Source organism: Brugia malayi, assembly GCF_000002995.4.
Source record: "Brugia malayi strain FR3 genome assembly, contig: Bm_v4_Chr1_scaffold_001, whole genome shotgun sequence".
NCBI classification, from domain to species: Eukaryota; Metazoa; Nematoda; class Chromadorea; order Rhabditida; family Onchocercidae; genus Brugia; species Brugia malayi.
Genome location: NW_025062475.1, coordinates 4,359,604 through 4,376,932, shown reverse-complemented (window position 1 = coordinate 4,376,932; position 17,329 = coordinate 4,359,604). Strand labels below are relative to the sequence as shown.

Genomic DNA, 17,329 nt, shown 5'->3' with positions numbered 1-17,329 from the left:
TCATATCTTTTTCATTATTGTTATGATGATTATAAAAATATCGTTGTGATGATCATTTTTATATCAGAAAAATATAAATGTTGAACTTATTAGAAATATAATTATTTTCTAGATTGCCGTATGAAGAAAGCTTTGTTACTGAGGAAGAATCCATTGAAAAATAATTCAAAACGTTATCGACTGATTCTCAAAACATATTGTTGAATGTGATCAATTAAAGCTTAAATTAACTTAGAAAGCTAATTATACAAAATTATAGGAAAGAATATATGGTGTTTATAATGAAAGAGTATTGTGATAGCGATGAATTGGCATTTTATTTAGATATGGCAATGAATGAATCCCAGCGATGGCTTGAAGTGTTACTATCATTCCTTATTTATTTTCAAAAAATTGAAAGTTTTAAGTTTTCCTCGTTTTGCTATGTTTCTTTTCTTTTTAGGTAACTTGTCGAGAACTCTTCATTGATAGCGACGATTTTATTTATTCATTACGCTATGGAACTCATTTACGCAAGTAACTTTTTCAGTTGACATGTGTGCAATTATGCTTTCTTGCATGAAGCAATCAACATAAATTTGAATTTTTGAAACGATTAATTAGCTTATTTAGCAAAATTAGGTTTGATTAATTAATTGGTCAAGGTGTATCGTTTACACATATTTAAATCAGAATAAAATTATAGTAAATGATCATTAACATACTACAGAATGATTGTATGCTGTGATTACTGCATCATAGAGAGTGGCATCTATATAATATTGCTTACGTTTAAATAAGTATGCAGTTGTCAGTGTATTATAAAATACATTGTATGCTGTGATTATAACATTGTAGGATGACACCATTCCTAGTAAACAGTTAGTTATGTTTTATATCAAATAAATCAGTTATTCACGTATCGTAGAATAAACTTGTTTACCGTATACAATCGTTCGCATACTGTAAAATCACTCACAGTATGCACTCTTTATAACTATATCCGATTATATTTTACGATAGATAAATGCAGCGAATATATTTTAATGAATAATAACGGTATTTTCAGAATAATAAATAAAATAATACCTGGCTGTTTTGATTTATCTCGTAATCGTCATGGAAAAACCACTCAAACAACGCGTCAAATACTTACAAAAGCAAATGTACCGTATAATGAAGTTAAGAATTACATCGATGATGAAGTATATATTATTTAACTAAATATTTCTTTCGTTTTCTTTTTTTTTTTTTTTTTTTGTTCTCTCTTTATAATAAGATAATTTGTAAAACTTAAGTATATAGCTTGTATTGTATAGTTTATCTTCATCACTACAAAATTTAGAAATTATATTTATAGGATTGGATATTGCAGTTTTTGTTAATTTGTCTCTATCGATTACATATTCCACAGCACTTACTTTTTTTACGTGAAGATTTGGAACAATATGAAGGATTTGAAAAACCGTACAAAGTATTCATCAAAAAGCAGTATGTTTACATTTACTTCAAAATGCAAAAATTAGTACTTAAAAATTGAAAATTTACATAGAAAGATGAATATGCATTTTTACATAGCAAGTGATATTTCTTATCAATATATTAATATTATCATTGTGTTAGCTTGTTTTATATCATCGTAAAGTTAATAAAAAAGTAGCTGATTTTATCGGATTATAAGCAATAAGATTCTTTTTTTTTGGATAATATGATATTTTTGAGGTTAAAAATTGATGTAGCAAAAAAAAAAAAAAAAAAAAAGTGAATTTTACCAACATTACGATGCCTTTTTAACATTGAATAAATCATGAGAACAAATTGTTTGATTTTCTTCTTTCTTTATCTTTTTTCCTTCTTTTTTTATCTAAATAATGCAGTCTATCCTTTTTTGCATTTTTTAGTTATTAATATTTGATAATTTACAATAACAGAAATAATTTAATTTTTAAAGTTACTAATTGTTGATAAAGATTGTATTAAATATATGACTCCTTTAGTCAGACAACTTACTTTTATTTAGAGAAAAGAATCTAATATTGTGCTATAAAGAAAAGAAAATAATATTGTATTACATCAACAAATATTCATTTTTTTATCATTTGTATCACATATTCAATCAGTTTTTTTTTGAATGATTTTATAATAGACTATTAAAATACGATAAATGATAAAATATGATAAGTATTATAACAAAAGTCTGCTAATTAAGAAGGTTACATCAGAAAGCTGCTTTTTCTCTTTTTGTTTTTTAACTATTTATATTTCCAAATTAATTATTATTTTAATATAAATGATAAGTAAATCATATCAAATAAGTAATAAGTGCAATTAATAACAAGAAATTTATGTATGAATTTTAATTCAAATGTGATTAATTTTACATGTTAAAACTTGAAGTGTAAGTTAAAAATGAAATGACAAAGAGGAAAAGATGGGAAGAAAATTACAGTTGTACACATCTTTATTAATAATATTAAGGAAAGATCAAATATATGACTGCTATTTCGATAAAAATTAATACTATTAAATGTAATTTCAATGTAAATAAAACTTTCTGTAAATGAAGGCGAAGAGGCGAAGTGTAAGTAATAAAATTGTTAAAAAGGCACTTTATGGGACTATGATATGTATCTGACTTGACATGAATTTGTGATAACGTATCGTATAGTATGCACGAAGTTCTATAATGAAATAGTCATCATTTTTATCGTTTTTGTTTTATTAAATTTAATAATATATTGTTTTTATTGGAATTTATTTATTATGGTAACAAAGATGAAGCTTTAAAATATCAATTTCAGTCATTTTTTTTTTTTTTTGGATTTTATTATTTATACTTGCTCCGTAAACAATGATTCCTTATTGTCTGCTCTCAGTTTCACCTATTCTTTTAAAATTTGGTTTAATTATATTTTTATAAAGACTATAAACTGAGAAGTATGAGGCCATGATAAGATATATTTATGAAATTAACTTGATATGAAGCATATTCTTGTTTTATACAGTAACAACAATATCATCATAGTCTTCCTTTAAACTAGCGAATAAATTCAATGATATACTTTTTTTTAAATTGCTAATCTAACCATTTTTCAAAACGCACATAATTATATTTAATAAAATCATTTTTCATTAAATAACATTACTAATAAAATTAGCTAATCAAGATGGAACTGTGTGATTTGATGGTAAATGATTGTATGCGCTATTTTGTACAATAAAACTATTTAGATTAGGAAAAACGAAACAGATGAAATTCTAAATTTTAATCTCTATGGTATTCATCAAATCTAATCTTATCAATAACAACTGTATTATCAATCGTTCATTTCCTAATATTTATCATAGATAAATAAATTAGTTAATAATAGATTGAAAGAGAGAAATTGATGATAGTATGACCGACATTTTTGATATGTTCAAAGTTATGTATTACATGCAAGACAGATGAATCTTATACATACCAAATGATATATATATGTATACGAAGTGGTCAATGATCAGTGAGAGATATTAATATAGATAGATGGATGGATGAATATATGGTATGTATCTGTTTTGAAATTATTTTCTGTTACTACTGGTATTACATCATCATGATCATAATCATCGTTATCGTCATCACTATCATCAGCATGTCATCATTGTCATCATCATCACAATCTTCGTCATTAACCCGTGAAAGGACAATGATTCCTTCTTCTGAACTATATTATGATTTTAACCAACAATACTACTTCACTACATCCCGTCAATGACCAAATCATCACACGTGGCATCTTTAATTCAATTCTATTACCAAACCTATCAATTCCTCTTTCTTCTCTTTCATCTTTTTGTTCACTCTTCCTACTTTTCACTCTTCACTTCTTCTCTCTGTTATCTTCCTCAATTTTTAACATATCAATTTAAATGCATTTCAATTGCATTCAATAACAAACTTCAATTATTATTTTAATAAATTCTTGTTTATTGAAGATTTTCTTAGTCTCATTTTTAATTCTTTTATTACTTTAATTTCAAATTTAACGTCTTATTTTATTTCTATCAGTTATAATTGAAATATTTTTATTTCCAATTGTATGCGTTTGTTTTTAATATGTTTTTATTACTGCTATTTTAATCAATGCCATATATTCTAAATTATAAAATTTGGATTATTATCAAAATTCTTAATTGAATATTTAGTTATTCTGTAATGCTTAATTTTATTAAGCATTACCTGATTTGCTAAATATGAAATTATCTAAAGTATCTTACTGCTTGATTATTTTATGCTGGAAATATTTTTTTTAATTTGTTTTGAAATTTTCTAGCTACATTTATAATCAGTATAATTTAAAAACTTCATTAACAAATTATTTTCCAAAATGATGTAGGTTTTCATTAATTTGGGTATCATTTTTTCAATTTTTAAAATTTTTTGCTACTGTTTGAAATTTCGGAAATTAAGGAATTTTCCACTTCACCTAATTTCGAATTTTTTTTTTATTGTTTCCGTTTCTTTAAAACAATAATTTACCATTTCACCTTTTACTCCACCTCTTTCATCGTTTTCATTTTTTCTTTCTTTGCAATTATTACTGATATTTTTTTTCATTTATTTCCTTTGAAATTTCATTTTATAACTTACCCCACTCACCCATTGTTCATTTTAAATGATAGAAAAATTGACTTTAACATTTGAATAATAAAGAAAAGGTCAAAGGTGCTTACCTTATGAAATATTACCGCCACTCTTTATTTATATTCATTAGAAATAAAATCATCACTTTTTCAAAATCTCAGTTATTATGCAAAATAGTTAGCTTAATGATTTATTATTCTTTTTTATTGTTTATACAGTTAACTTTTATTTTCTAGTTTTTTTAAAAATAATACTGGATTCTTTGATATTTCAAACACTTTTTTTTTGTTTGTTTGTTTTTGTTTTATTGTTACTTCGAGTAATTTGCTTGATAATTTTTGTTCTAAACTTTTGGAAATTTCATTTAATTTCAAAATAAACAAAGTAATGGATTAAAAAAGAAATATATTAAAGGAATCTACTAAATTTCTAATATTTTGTTGTAAATTATGAATTTCATTATTAACTAAATCTAATTTATATTTTAGTGAAAATTTTTTCTCCCATTACTTTTTGCTTCTTCATTCATATCCAATTATAATTTTATTAACTGTACTTTTCGATTTCTTAGAATTTATTCTTTAAATCAATTGTTTGAACTTAAATCCACTGATTTACAGGATTTACAAATTCTCTTGTTTTTTTCTTTGTTGCTTTCTTTCTAAGTTCAAATTGATTTTAGATGTTTGTTATTTTCTATGTTTAAATTGATGAATTATTTTTCAAAAACTTACTTTTACTTTTTTGCATAATGATCCGCTTTTGCTCTTTTCATTTTCATCCATTATGAGTATTCCATTTCGTATTTCATTCCAATTAGCACTTCCTCTCTTACTATAAATTCCATTTACTTTTTATTTATCTTTCTCAATTGGAAAAGTGAAGAATGTAATCCATTAACTTGAATTAGCTTAAATCGTTCTAATATTAAATCCCAAAAATACTTAATATCAAATCAAATTCATCCAGTTTTTTGTACTTTTTTAAATAATGTTTAAGATTTTAAATAGAATTATATCTAAAGTTGTATCTATAGAATTATATCTAAAGCAAAATTTTCATCCCAAAAAAATTTTTTAAAGTTAACTTTTATTTCTGAAAAATTTTTTAAAAATATTCAAGATCTTTTGTAAAACTTTTTAAGTTTAAAAAAGTTTGTTAGTTTTTGTAGTATACAAGAAAGATTATTAATATAATTGATTTTCTTTAAAACAAAAAAGAAAAAATAAAAAATGTGAATATTGGCAGAAAAAAATTTTTCTTGATTTTCAAGATATTTTAAGCCAAATTTTCCTTTTCATCTTGTTTTTTGTCTTTTCACTTCCATTAATTTGCATTAATTTCATTTAATAAAAAATTTAACCTAAGCATAATAATTATCTCCAAAGTAAAAATATTAACATAGCAATGACGATATTACACTAAAATTATACTATTATGTCAAATTTCATTTTAAAACCAACTTTTCTTACTTTCAGCTTCTACAAGTAATAAAATACAATGCAATTCATAAAATAAATTGTGTTGTTAATAAATTTCTGACGAGTTTATTTATTAACAACTTTCAATGAATTATTAATATGATAATTTGCTAATAATATGACCAATCTTTTGATATATTCATCATATAATCCAATAAAATCCAGTAGATATATAATTAATAAAAATTTTACTTAGCAATGTAATTGAAATTTCTTCGAACTATATGATAGTTAAAGTATTTATCATAACTTAATTTGATATATAAGTTTTAAATTTTACATATGTAAAAGAAGAAATTTCTTCCAAATAAATGTTAGCAATATAGTTGTGAATTTTTTTTTTATTTATTCCTTATTATATCAAACAGGTTTTTACCGCAATTGTAGAGCGATTAACGAGAAAAGCGGTAAATACCAGTGCCATTAGATGTTGTCATTCTATCGTTATTATTTATATATCTACCGGTTATTGTCATTATTTATGAATGAATGAATGAGAGGAGAAAATAGAGAAAAAAATTTAATCAAAATGAAAAAAAAAAGGTAATTGGATGTAATTAAGCTTATCAATGATTCAAAAAAACAGTAAACATTGATTTTCGCATGGAAATATACTATTTTTAACAATTCAATTTAATTAGACCTATTCATATCATATCTAAACACATTTCTTTTTTCTTTATTTTAAATTTATAATTCATGAATTTTCTTATTTTATTAAAAAATATTTGTTTATTTATTTCATATATTTCAATTTGACTTTATTCATAATATATGCTTTATCTCTTTGTAACTGCACTATCAAATATTTCGTTTTTTTGTTTTTGTCTAATATGCTTTTTTTCTTTTCTCTTTTTATGGAATTCGTTCCTTCTTTTTATTTTTCACTAAATTCTCTAGCACAAAAATTAAGCCATTTCAAAAATAGATTTTAATTTGTTTTTGTTGAAATTATTGTCAATAAAAATTATGATAATTTATATCGTTGATTTGTTTATAGGTACGATTATCTACTGTAGAAACAAAAAAAAAAGTTTTCAATTTTTGAAATTCAACTATTTGCAGACTAACATCTACTACAGGAAAGTTTTCGAAATGCGAAAATTACAACAGCGTACGAATTCGAAGAGTATGTTTGAATAAGAGAATTTTTTTTTGTTTTCTTAATTATTCTCAATGATATTTAATTATATCAATTTTTTACATAAATTAGATTTCTTGTTAATGCTAAGAATATTTCAAATTTTTTCTCTACTCATCATTTCTCTAAAATCAAACTAATTCCAGTGTTTTTTTTTTTTTGCTTTTGAAAAAATGATATCAGAGATTTGTTCAATATTTTAAATTCTTCAAGGAATTTTATAAATTTAATAAATATTTTCAAAAAAAAAAAAAGTTAAAAAACCATCTAAATTGTAATACCAGCTTTTTATTTCATACCAATGATGTCAAAAAAATTTTTTTTAATTTATCTGAAAAGATGAATATTTCTTTTTTATTTATCAAAAAACACATTTGAATGAAATGATAAAATTATATTTATATTTACAAATCTATCATTCAATTTCAGTTTTGTGCTACAATTTTGGCACTATTTAATGCATGCAATAGCATTGTGCATGTGCCACAACTTGATTATACAGCCTTGGAACCATTAATTCAGTATCATTTATCCGTTTGCCGAAAACATCCAAATCCTTCACTGCAAGCAATTCTTAGTCGACCAAATTTTGATTTAGTTTATATTGTTTCATCACTTGTTGAACAAGTTAGGTAAATATTTAATTAATTTTTTTTTTATTTTATTAATGATTACATTTGTTGAGATTACATATTTTTCCTTTTCATAATACATAATAAAATAAAATTGATAGTAATATCATAATCATCTCTTTTGATTTAAATTTGATTTTTTATTAATTAATTAGTTAAAATATTGCATATATCACAAATAATTGATCATTCAAAACGATCTTTTATTTATATAAGCACATGAATGATATTATAACGATTTGCTATTCATTCCGATCATGCGGTCATATAAGAATTGATTGTATGCTAAAGAAAGTTATATAACTAATCAAATTTTAAAGTAGAACTATTACTTATATGCTTGGAGCAAAAATTCATAGATCATTTTATATACTTGTTTGATTAAACGATAAAAGCCGTATGCTTATATATTGCTTATCCTAATGTTTAACATTTTAAAATCAAATTTTTATAGCTAATATTACAATGTTTACGAATTATATTCAAGTAAGATGAAGGAACAAACGGACAATTAGTGAGACACAAACATTGTTACGTAAGCTTAGTTTGGCTAACGTTAGTATATTTTATGAAACATCTTCAAGTAAATCTAAATTTGGCATCTTCAAGTAGATCCAAATTTGGAAATTAAAATTAATCTATTAAGTTTGGAACAATAATTATCATCTAGGCTTATTTTGTCTAACCTTAGTATATTTTATAAAGTCTGACAGCAATAGTTGCTATTTAGGTTATTTTATAAAGGTATAAGAATTGTTATAGCTATATGATTTATCAATTCTTATATCAGTTTGCTTTGCTACTTATTATTTTGCTTATTACTCATAATAATTTGATTTTAGCACAATATACATAAGTAGTACTTTTAGTTTTTGATTTCTTAGATAAAAAAATTTAGAAAAAAAAAAATAAGATGAATAAATAAATATTATTGTAATGTAGAAACATTCGACTTCTTTTTTCTTTTTTTTTAAAAAAAATGTAAAAAAAGTTTTCAAAAAAAGAACAAAAATGTTTGTGGGAGATTTTTTTTTTATTATTGTTATTTTTTTTCTTTTAATTGTGCATTTATGCTATTTATCATACAACAAATTATCGTCTTAAGTATTGTTGCAGCAGTTTCAACGATGAAATTTCTAATCGTACACAATTGAATACAACAAGCAGTAGTGACGAGGTTTATTCGTTTCTCTTCCTTTTCTCTTTTTTAAAAAAAAATTTATCGATTTTGAAATTTTATTCATTATTTGATTAGATTGTGTATTATATTTGAGGCTGAAACTTTTGATTATAATATCTTAGAATAAAATACCAATTTATAATTAATATTATTAAACTATAATCATATATTAAATTTTTTTCATGTGTATTATTTTAAATCTTAACTTTTTAAAATATATTTCGTTAATTTACAACATTTTAATTTACGAATAATAATTTCACACTAATAAATATGAAAAAACTGCTGTTTAACATCAAGTACTATGTATATTTTACTTAGCCTTTCTATGAAAGAATGGATTGTAAAATAAATTAGTACTTTTACATATCTCTTTTAAATCAAAAAAAAAAAAAAGAAGAAAAAAAAGCATAATAATTAATTATATTTGGTTAGATCCAATCAAAAACAATATGATATGATTTATTACTGTAAAAGTCATTGTCTCAATGAATGAGAAATTTTCGAATTGTTAAATTTAAATTAAATTTTTATTAGCATGTTAACACTAAGACTACTTTTTTAATTTATCCTTTTATTTATTATATATTATAATAGTAATTTAAATGCCTTTAAAAAATTTCTTTATTTCTCGTTTTTATTGGTAGAATAAAATAATGAATTTTATCGAAATTAAATTATTCATTGGTAAATTCATATCGGAAATCTGTTTCATTTTTTTTCTTTTCTTCTTAAAATATGACTCATTTATTTTGTTAAATTTTTCACTGTAATGCAGCATAAGACATGCTAATGTTTACTTTCTTCATGCTAATGTTTACTTCGATATTTCCTTTTCCTCCTTTTTTCTTAAAAAAAAATCTTTAAGAAATATTCAAAAGAAAAAACGAATAAATAAAACATTAACTGATGTGATAAATTTAAAAGTATAATAATCTTACTTTCATTAGTTCTAAATGCTTTCATATCATTTTATAATCGTACATCAGACGATCGTACTAATTATCATGTTCTAAAATAATACTAATTACATGTGCTTACCACTATAATTATCCCCCTTTTATAATATATAAAGTTCATCTTGGAATTAATTATGATGAAGTCATTATTTTTTTTTCGTTGTATAACTAATTGTATGAGTTAATAATATTCTTACAGTATTTCATATTGATTACTTAAATAATTGATGATTTATTTATTCATTTATAATTAGACCAGTTTTTTTACTCAGTAATTAATATTTTATCATAGTAGATATTTTTTTATTATAGTAGATAAATATTTTATTATATAGTACAAAATTATAGTAGATGCTCTTTTCTCCATAAATATAAACTTAATATTTCTATTTCTTTTATAAATTAGAATTTATAAATTCTTTACTTGTATACTCAATATTCCTTTTTTTTTTTTTTCATAGAAATTTGTGGAAATCATTCAATTTTTTTGTGTAAAATTTACCATTTGTTATATAAATATGCATGCATTTACTTTTGCACTCACATATTGCTTCTACAAACTTTAACTGTTTCTAGAGAATTCAAGATTTACACCTGAATATATATCGAATTATTCTTCTTTAACTAAATAATATAATTTTATGGCACTAATTATTATATAATGCATAATTCATTTGATTAATTAGCAGTTTAAAAATGACTTATTGAACTACTGAAAGGCTTTTAAAATGATATTCAAAAATAGTTCGTTTGTTAATTTTTGCTTGAATAAATTAATGAAGTGTGAATGTTTTTAATTATGAATTCTTAGCCTTCTTTTTGCTTGTTTTTCTTTGTTTTTTTTTTTTTTTTTTTTTTTTTTTTTTTTTTAAATTATTTTATTAGCTAATCAAATTAACATAGTTCAAAAAATATTTGTAATAATTTTTTTTTTCTTTTTTGGAAAAATTTTAGTTTTAGGGAGTGGTCACAACAATGGATTATAATTATACAGTAAAAAAGTATTTGGCCGACTTAAATAGTGAATATTCTGCTGAAGAACTGAGCAGGTTCAAATTTCAACTTTGTTTATTTCTTATCATTTATTTACCTATTATAAATAGCATTAGCTAGTAAATACTTTATTTTAAATTTATATTTAATAATTTTAACTTATTAAATGATGAAAATTTCCATACAGTTTTAACTTATTGTAGGATGAAAAATCAATTTCATTTTCCTTTCTCAGATATATTTCTTTTTACTTTTCATAAATAAAAAAGCTAATGATTTGGCTTAAAATTTTTGATTAATTTTTATTTTTTAAAATTCCGAATAAATTTCTATTACTCTGATTATTTGTACCTTGCAGTTATTCGACCGGAACAAACGGTAGCCGTAGCGGTCCATCATACAATAGTGAACACAATACAGAAAGTAGTGAACGATTGATTCCGACTAGACAACAACTTAAGCTTACTTCACAGGTATGATTCCATTCCATTATTTATAATTAAAATCAGGTAAATTTTTTTATAATTTCATTAAACAAATTCATTATTTCATCTCATAATCCAATAAATTTTAATGAACTTCGAACTTTTGATTAAAATTTTCACTTTTAATAGAATGCTTTGGAAATTTTAATTTTATTCAAATTGAAATTTAAAAAAAAAAGATAAAATTTTATTAATTGTGATTTTTTATTATTTTGAGAGTCAAGTTATAGTAAACAAATAGTACTTTCTAATTTAAAATTTTAGATTTAGTCTTAAAAGCACAATAAAAATCTTTAAGTTTCATTTAATCCGTTTAGTACGGTTTTTTCTGATGTGCATAAAGCAGTTTTAGTAATTAAAAAATTATTTTAAAAAATATGTTAAAGTTACCAGATTATAAGAGTGAAACAAATTTAAATTGTTAGTTTTTTGTTCAATTTATGTCTGACAAGAAATAATGAACAAGAAAGGAATACTTGCATGTAATTTTATTGTTTGCAATAATGAATTATTTGATTTTTTGTGATTTAAATAAAGAAAAGTTGTAAAACTTGAAAGTAATGAGTAAAATGATCTTCTGACTACCTTTTTTCAATTTTAATAATAATTTTTTGGTACATTTGTTAGATAATCTCCAGCTTTTTGTTATTTTAATAGCAGTTTTTTTTTTTTTTTCATACATCTCACAATTTTTTTTTTCTTTTTTTTTTGTGAAATATTAATTTATAATTTACAGGAAGTAATTATTATAGTAAAACACAATTTACCACTTATTTTTTAATTTATTAATGGAAATTATTAATTATTATAAATTTTAACTTTTATCAGCAGCAAATTTTTAAACAAAAAATTAGAAATCAGGAATAAGTTATTAAAATTGTTCAATATTTATTATATTATAAACCTTTGCATGAATTTAACGTCAATTCAGTGATATAGGTAGTTCTTTTTCATCACAATTATTTCTACATCTTCAATTTACACGTCAATATTTTAATAAATTTTTAAATTTAATTTTAGTAAATTCCAGTTTCCAGTCAGAAAAATCATTATTTCATTATTAAACAAACATTTCTAACAAATCAATTTTGTTAAATATAGAAAATAAACAAAAATAAAATCTATGCAATATACCTCGCTAATATTAATCGTAAATTTTATTGTTAATATGAATTACATTTCTCATTTACAGGTAGCACATAATCCTTTACAATTTGTTACCGCACAATCAGGCGCAACTGCATTATGCGAACAAGCTAAACAACAACTTATCATATCTGATCAACAGAAAAGGATACGTGATGAAGCTCGCAAAAATATGGTACATTAAATTCATACTTAAATTTATTTTCTAATATTTTCAATTCATCAAAATATAAGCAGTAAATTTGGATTTGAATACATTGAATTCTTGTTCCAGCTTTATCAACTTTTCATTTTAATTTTTTTGTTAGCTTTTTGAATTCATCGGTGCTACGTATATATATGTATATAACATTTTTAGTAAAATTTAGTTTTCTATTTAAGGGAAAGAATTTAGAAAAATTTAGATATTGCTAAAATAATTTGGAATTTTTTTAATAATTTCAGTGTAATGATGATGAGGATGAGACAGGATGGCAATCAAATTTAGATTCCTGGTTATCAAAACGAAAGACAGCTATATTAAGATGGAAAGATGAAAGTATTTCTAAAAGGTTTCTGTCTCTTTAATTTTTTTTTTAAATTTAAGGATTAAAATATTTAAAAAGACGAAAAAATTCTTTTCTAAACAAATAGCGAACGAATGAATATCATTAATTATCATTGGCAGATTATCTTAGATAGATAAGAGACAGCAATATGTATAAATCTATTTGTGTCATATAGTGTTTTTAGAATTTTTCATCATAATAAAAATCAAAATAATTGTTGTTGCATGAAATTTATCATGCATAGTTTTTAGCTTGTGCTAATTTGAAAATTATCAATTGCTGATTAGAAAATCTGAAATTAATAAAATATTTTTGGAAGAAAGTTTAGTGACAAAAAACGAGAAGATATTATTGAAAGTAAAATAATTCAACAAAATCAACAACAGAAAGAAAAAGAGAAACAACATCGACAACATTCAACAAATGATAATATCAATGATTCAAAAAAGGTTAATAAGTTTTTCAAAAAAAAGAAATAATTCTAAGAAATGATTTTTTTAAATATAGTTTAATTTAAATACACTTCTAACTATGAATTAATAGCATTTAATTTCTACCATTACATTGACACACAATCGATTTGTTTAACTTTACATTCATAAATTATTATATTGTATATAAATATATTAAAAACATACACATAAATGAATACATATGCAAATAGTAAACGTGTTTAAGTATTTTAACGTTTAAATCGCCTTTTTTTCTACGTTTAACTTTATGCTTAAAAAATTAACCTATATAAATATATTATATTGTACATTTTTTAATCTAAACTTTCACGGTTTTTTCTTTTCTCTTCTTCCGTTCCAATAATAATTTTTGATATTTTTCTTTTTTTTTTTTCTTATGATCTTTACATCTATTTGTATTCTTATTCTTACCTCTAAAAATGGTAGGTATTTTTAGTTAGAAATAAACGTCCACGTAAGATTAAATAGAAAAATAAAAAATGAAACGGAAGGAATGAAAATAAAACGAATTCTTTTCCAGTATGTTATATCATTAAATTGGCTATTGTTAATAAAATTCATAATTTATACCTATATGCATCATTTTGTTTCTTTCTTAAGTATTACTTGTCATTTGGAATTATTTTAATGGTTTTAATATACTTTTACTAAATAAAATTTCCCAATATGTCTTTTAAATTCATTTGGGCTTTTTTTTTGTGTGCATATTAAATTATTCAAGAACTAATAAACATATCAAACTTATCGCTTGTTTGTTACACGAATTGTTCGTGTAGTGGGTGACGTATTTTACGTTCGTGCGTCAGAAATTTTATGATTAAAAATAATGAACGAGTATTTTACGTTCTTTCCATAATAGTTAGTATATAGTATTCGTTTTGTAAATGATACACTTTAGAAACAATCTAGTATACGATTAAAATAAAGAAATATGATTAATGACTCTTATCAATCTCATAGGAAAAAATTTTCAACTTTAAATTCCTAAGCATTATATACTAATTTTCTAACATTAAAATTAGCAACGTTTAAATGATTCGGCATGTTTAAATTTGTCTAAATTTTATAATTTTTTTTTTTTTTTAAATTTTATAAACAAACAAGTTAAATCATTTATATGATTTTATAAAATAAAAATGAATTCATAAATATCAATTCTTTTTCCTCTTTTTTTTTCTAAAATTTATTTGCAAATACATACGCATTAGTTATTAAAAAATTCATGTACCAAAGCTGACAAAAAAAAGAAAAATAGATTATCTTTCCTTAAAAATAATCTGATTATTAATTAATACTGATATCATATATCTCTATAATTCGTTTATCTTTTCTTATCACTGAATTGTCCTCTTTAACCGCTCTATCTTCTTCTACGTAAATGATGTAATAAAATGATTGAATGAAAACTTTTCCTCAACTTTACACTTTAAATTTTCTTTCTTGTTTCATTAATTAGCATTGTGATAATTGATAAGAGAATTAATTGAATGTTAAGAAGAGAAAATTTTTCATTTTAATGCAGAATAAAAGTACTTACTGAAAGTATGAGAGATAATCAATTTTTACAATTTGTCACATTTTGCTGCTATTTTAGAGAAAATTGACTAAATCTCGAGAGCATAATTCTCGAGTAGATTTCATTGGCTCAAGAAAGTTGTGGGGATAGATTATTGGAACAGAGGTGGTGAAGGATAGCGACGATACTATTGCTACTGTCCTCATTTCATTTTAATGTACTAATGACATTAACGAAAATAGCATCATCACAATACCATCAACAGACGTACATACATGCATACATACACACATACACATACATACATGCACTCACATACACGTAGACACACATGCATAGATATACATAAACATCAGTAACAACAATATTCATCGCCAATAAACCTATCGGTTGACATTTCTGTTTCAGTATTACTATAATCTGTCAGGTGGAAACACCGTTACTACTATTATAGAAAATTAATTTCCCGTTTAATACTTGAAATTTTTGCCTAACATTATTTTCTAAATACTAATTAATTTTCTATATTTTAAATCTATTTCGAAAAGTTTAACATTCTTTTTATCACAAAATCTTGTATTCCTTATGGTATTTACCCCTTTTTTGGGTCAGAGTTCATCAAATGACACCATTTTGCATCATGTACTCCAATACGATTTCTACAATTTCATTATTCAATGAAATGCAGCAGTTAACGTTTCTATCACTAATTTTTCGCTTTTCATCGGACACTTTCATTTTTACTTAAATAACATTTTTAATGAAATTTTCCTTCGTTTTTTTTTATTTATAAAATTTAATTTCTTCTTTGGAATTTACATATTAATAACAATAATAACAACAACAATAACAATAATAATAATAATAATAATAATAATGGCAATAATAATAATATGAAGAATGATAATAATAATAATAATAATAATATCAATAATGATAATAATAACAATAATGCTATTACAAAAGTTCAATTCAAGTAGACAAACTTTTTGCTATTGTTAAATTTTCTACTTCCTTTGTTGATAATTATTTAAAGTTGCCATTATTATTGTTATCATTACCACCATCTTTGTCTTTATCATTATCATCATGCCATCATCATCCTCATAATCATAAGAAGTATCCTTGAAAAATTAATCAAACGTCATTTGACTTTCAACATTGCATCAGTAAAATTTACAATAAATGGTTCATTGCATTAGAAAAAACCATTTAATATAGTGCTATCACTTAAAAGTTCATCTTGAGAGAAAAATAATGAAAGATATTTATTTGATATGACCTCTAGGTAGCACACAATAATGATAAATGTTAGAGACTGACAACGATCTTTTATCGGCATTCCTTAACCATTGGAAAGTTTTGTAATCACTGGCCTTAATTGATTGCGTTCCAAATTTTTAAATTCATTTGCTTGCAAATGAGTTAAGATGACATTATGAATCAAGATGGCAGTTCCATTTTTGAAAGAAAATTTTATGATTATTGGACAAAAATTGTTTATCTCAGCTAAATTATTTTATTTTCACTTTGCTTTTTTTCTTCCTTTTTTTTTAATTTTTTACTCTTTTTCCTGCTTTTAAAAAATTTTTTAATTATTATTGACTGAATTTAAAATTGAATTATTTGTAACTTTTTTAAATATACCTAACTTGCCTATGAATGGATAAAAACTTTTGATAACTAATTCAATAATTAACTCAATTTTTGCTAGTCCTCTTTACTATTCAAACAATAAAAAAGAAAGCAAAGGATTTAAAGGTCAGTTTGCCAATTTTCGGTATCATTAAAATTAGTAATTTACCAAAAATAGACCGTAATTGATTTTTTGGAAAATAGTAATGCATATATTGCTAAATTTGAAAAATCTTGAAAAATTACTACAACACTTAAGAATTCAATTTCTTCAGTTTCTAAGAACATTTCAAGAGGCTACGCCTGAGCCCGGTTAGCTCAGTCGGTAGAGCACCAGACTCTTAATCTGGCTGTCGCGGGTTCGAGCCCCGCATCGGGCTGCTGCAATTTTCCAATAGATCTGATTGTCGTTGGTAACCGTTTTCGTTTCTGTAACTTCCTAAAAAAGAAAATGAAAGTTACTCATAAGAATAAATAACATACAAAACTTTGTTGTCTAACTTTAAATTAATCTGATGTTAATGTAAATGATTT

At 23.1% G+C, this 17,329-nt stretch overlaps 1 protein-coding gene and 1 non-coding gene across 2 annotated transcripts in view; both read left to right on the top strand.

Annotated features, from left to right (window-relative positions):
- Positions 1 to 281: 281 nt before the first annotated feature.
- The window catches only part of Bma-lim-8 (Uncharacterized protein), a gene marked incomplete at both ends in the record, with an annotated part of 31,207 nt that continues 14,159 nt past the window's right edge, over positions 282 to 17,329 (top strand). The window contains 12 exons of the mRNA XM_043076527.1: positions 282 to 359; positions 443 to 516; positions 1,049 to 1,184; positions 1,340 to 1,470; positions 7,153 to 7,216; positions 7,658 to 7,860; positions 8,977 to 9,037; positions 10,960 to 11,048; positions 11,351 to 11,465; positions 12,670 to 12,798; positions 13,068 to 13,174; positions 13,500 to 13,620. Coding sequence (XP_042932461.1) covers positions 282 to 359; positions 443 to 516; positions 1,049 to 1,184; positions 1,340 to 1,470; positions 7,153 to 7,216; positions 7,658 to 7,860; positions 8,977 to 9,037; positions 10,960 to 11,048; positions 11,351 to 11,465; positions 12,670 to 12,798; positions 13,068 to 13,174; positions 13,500 to 13,620 — 1,308 coding nt within the window. The remainder of the gene's footprint in view (positions 360 to 442; positions 517 to 1,048; positions 1,185 to 1,339; positions 1,471 to 7,152; positions 7,217 to 7,657; positions 7,861 to 8,976; positions 9,038 to 10,959; positions 11,049 to 11,350; positions 11,466 to 12,669; positions 12,799 to 13,067; positions 13,175 to 13,499; positions 13,621 to 17,329) is intronic.
- On the top strand, positions 17,103 to 17,175 carry Bm14628. Its single transcript has one exon. It is a non-coding gene; the product is annotated as a tRNA-Lys (tRNA).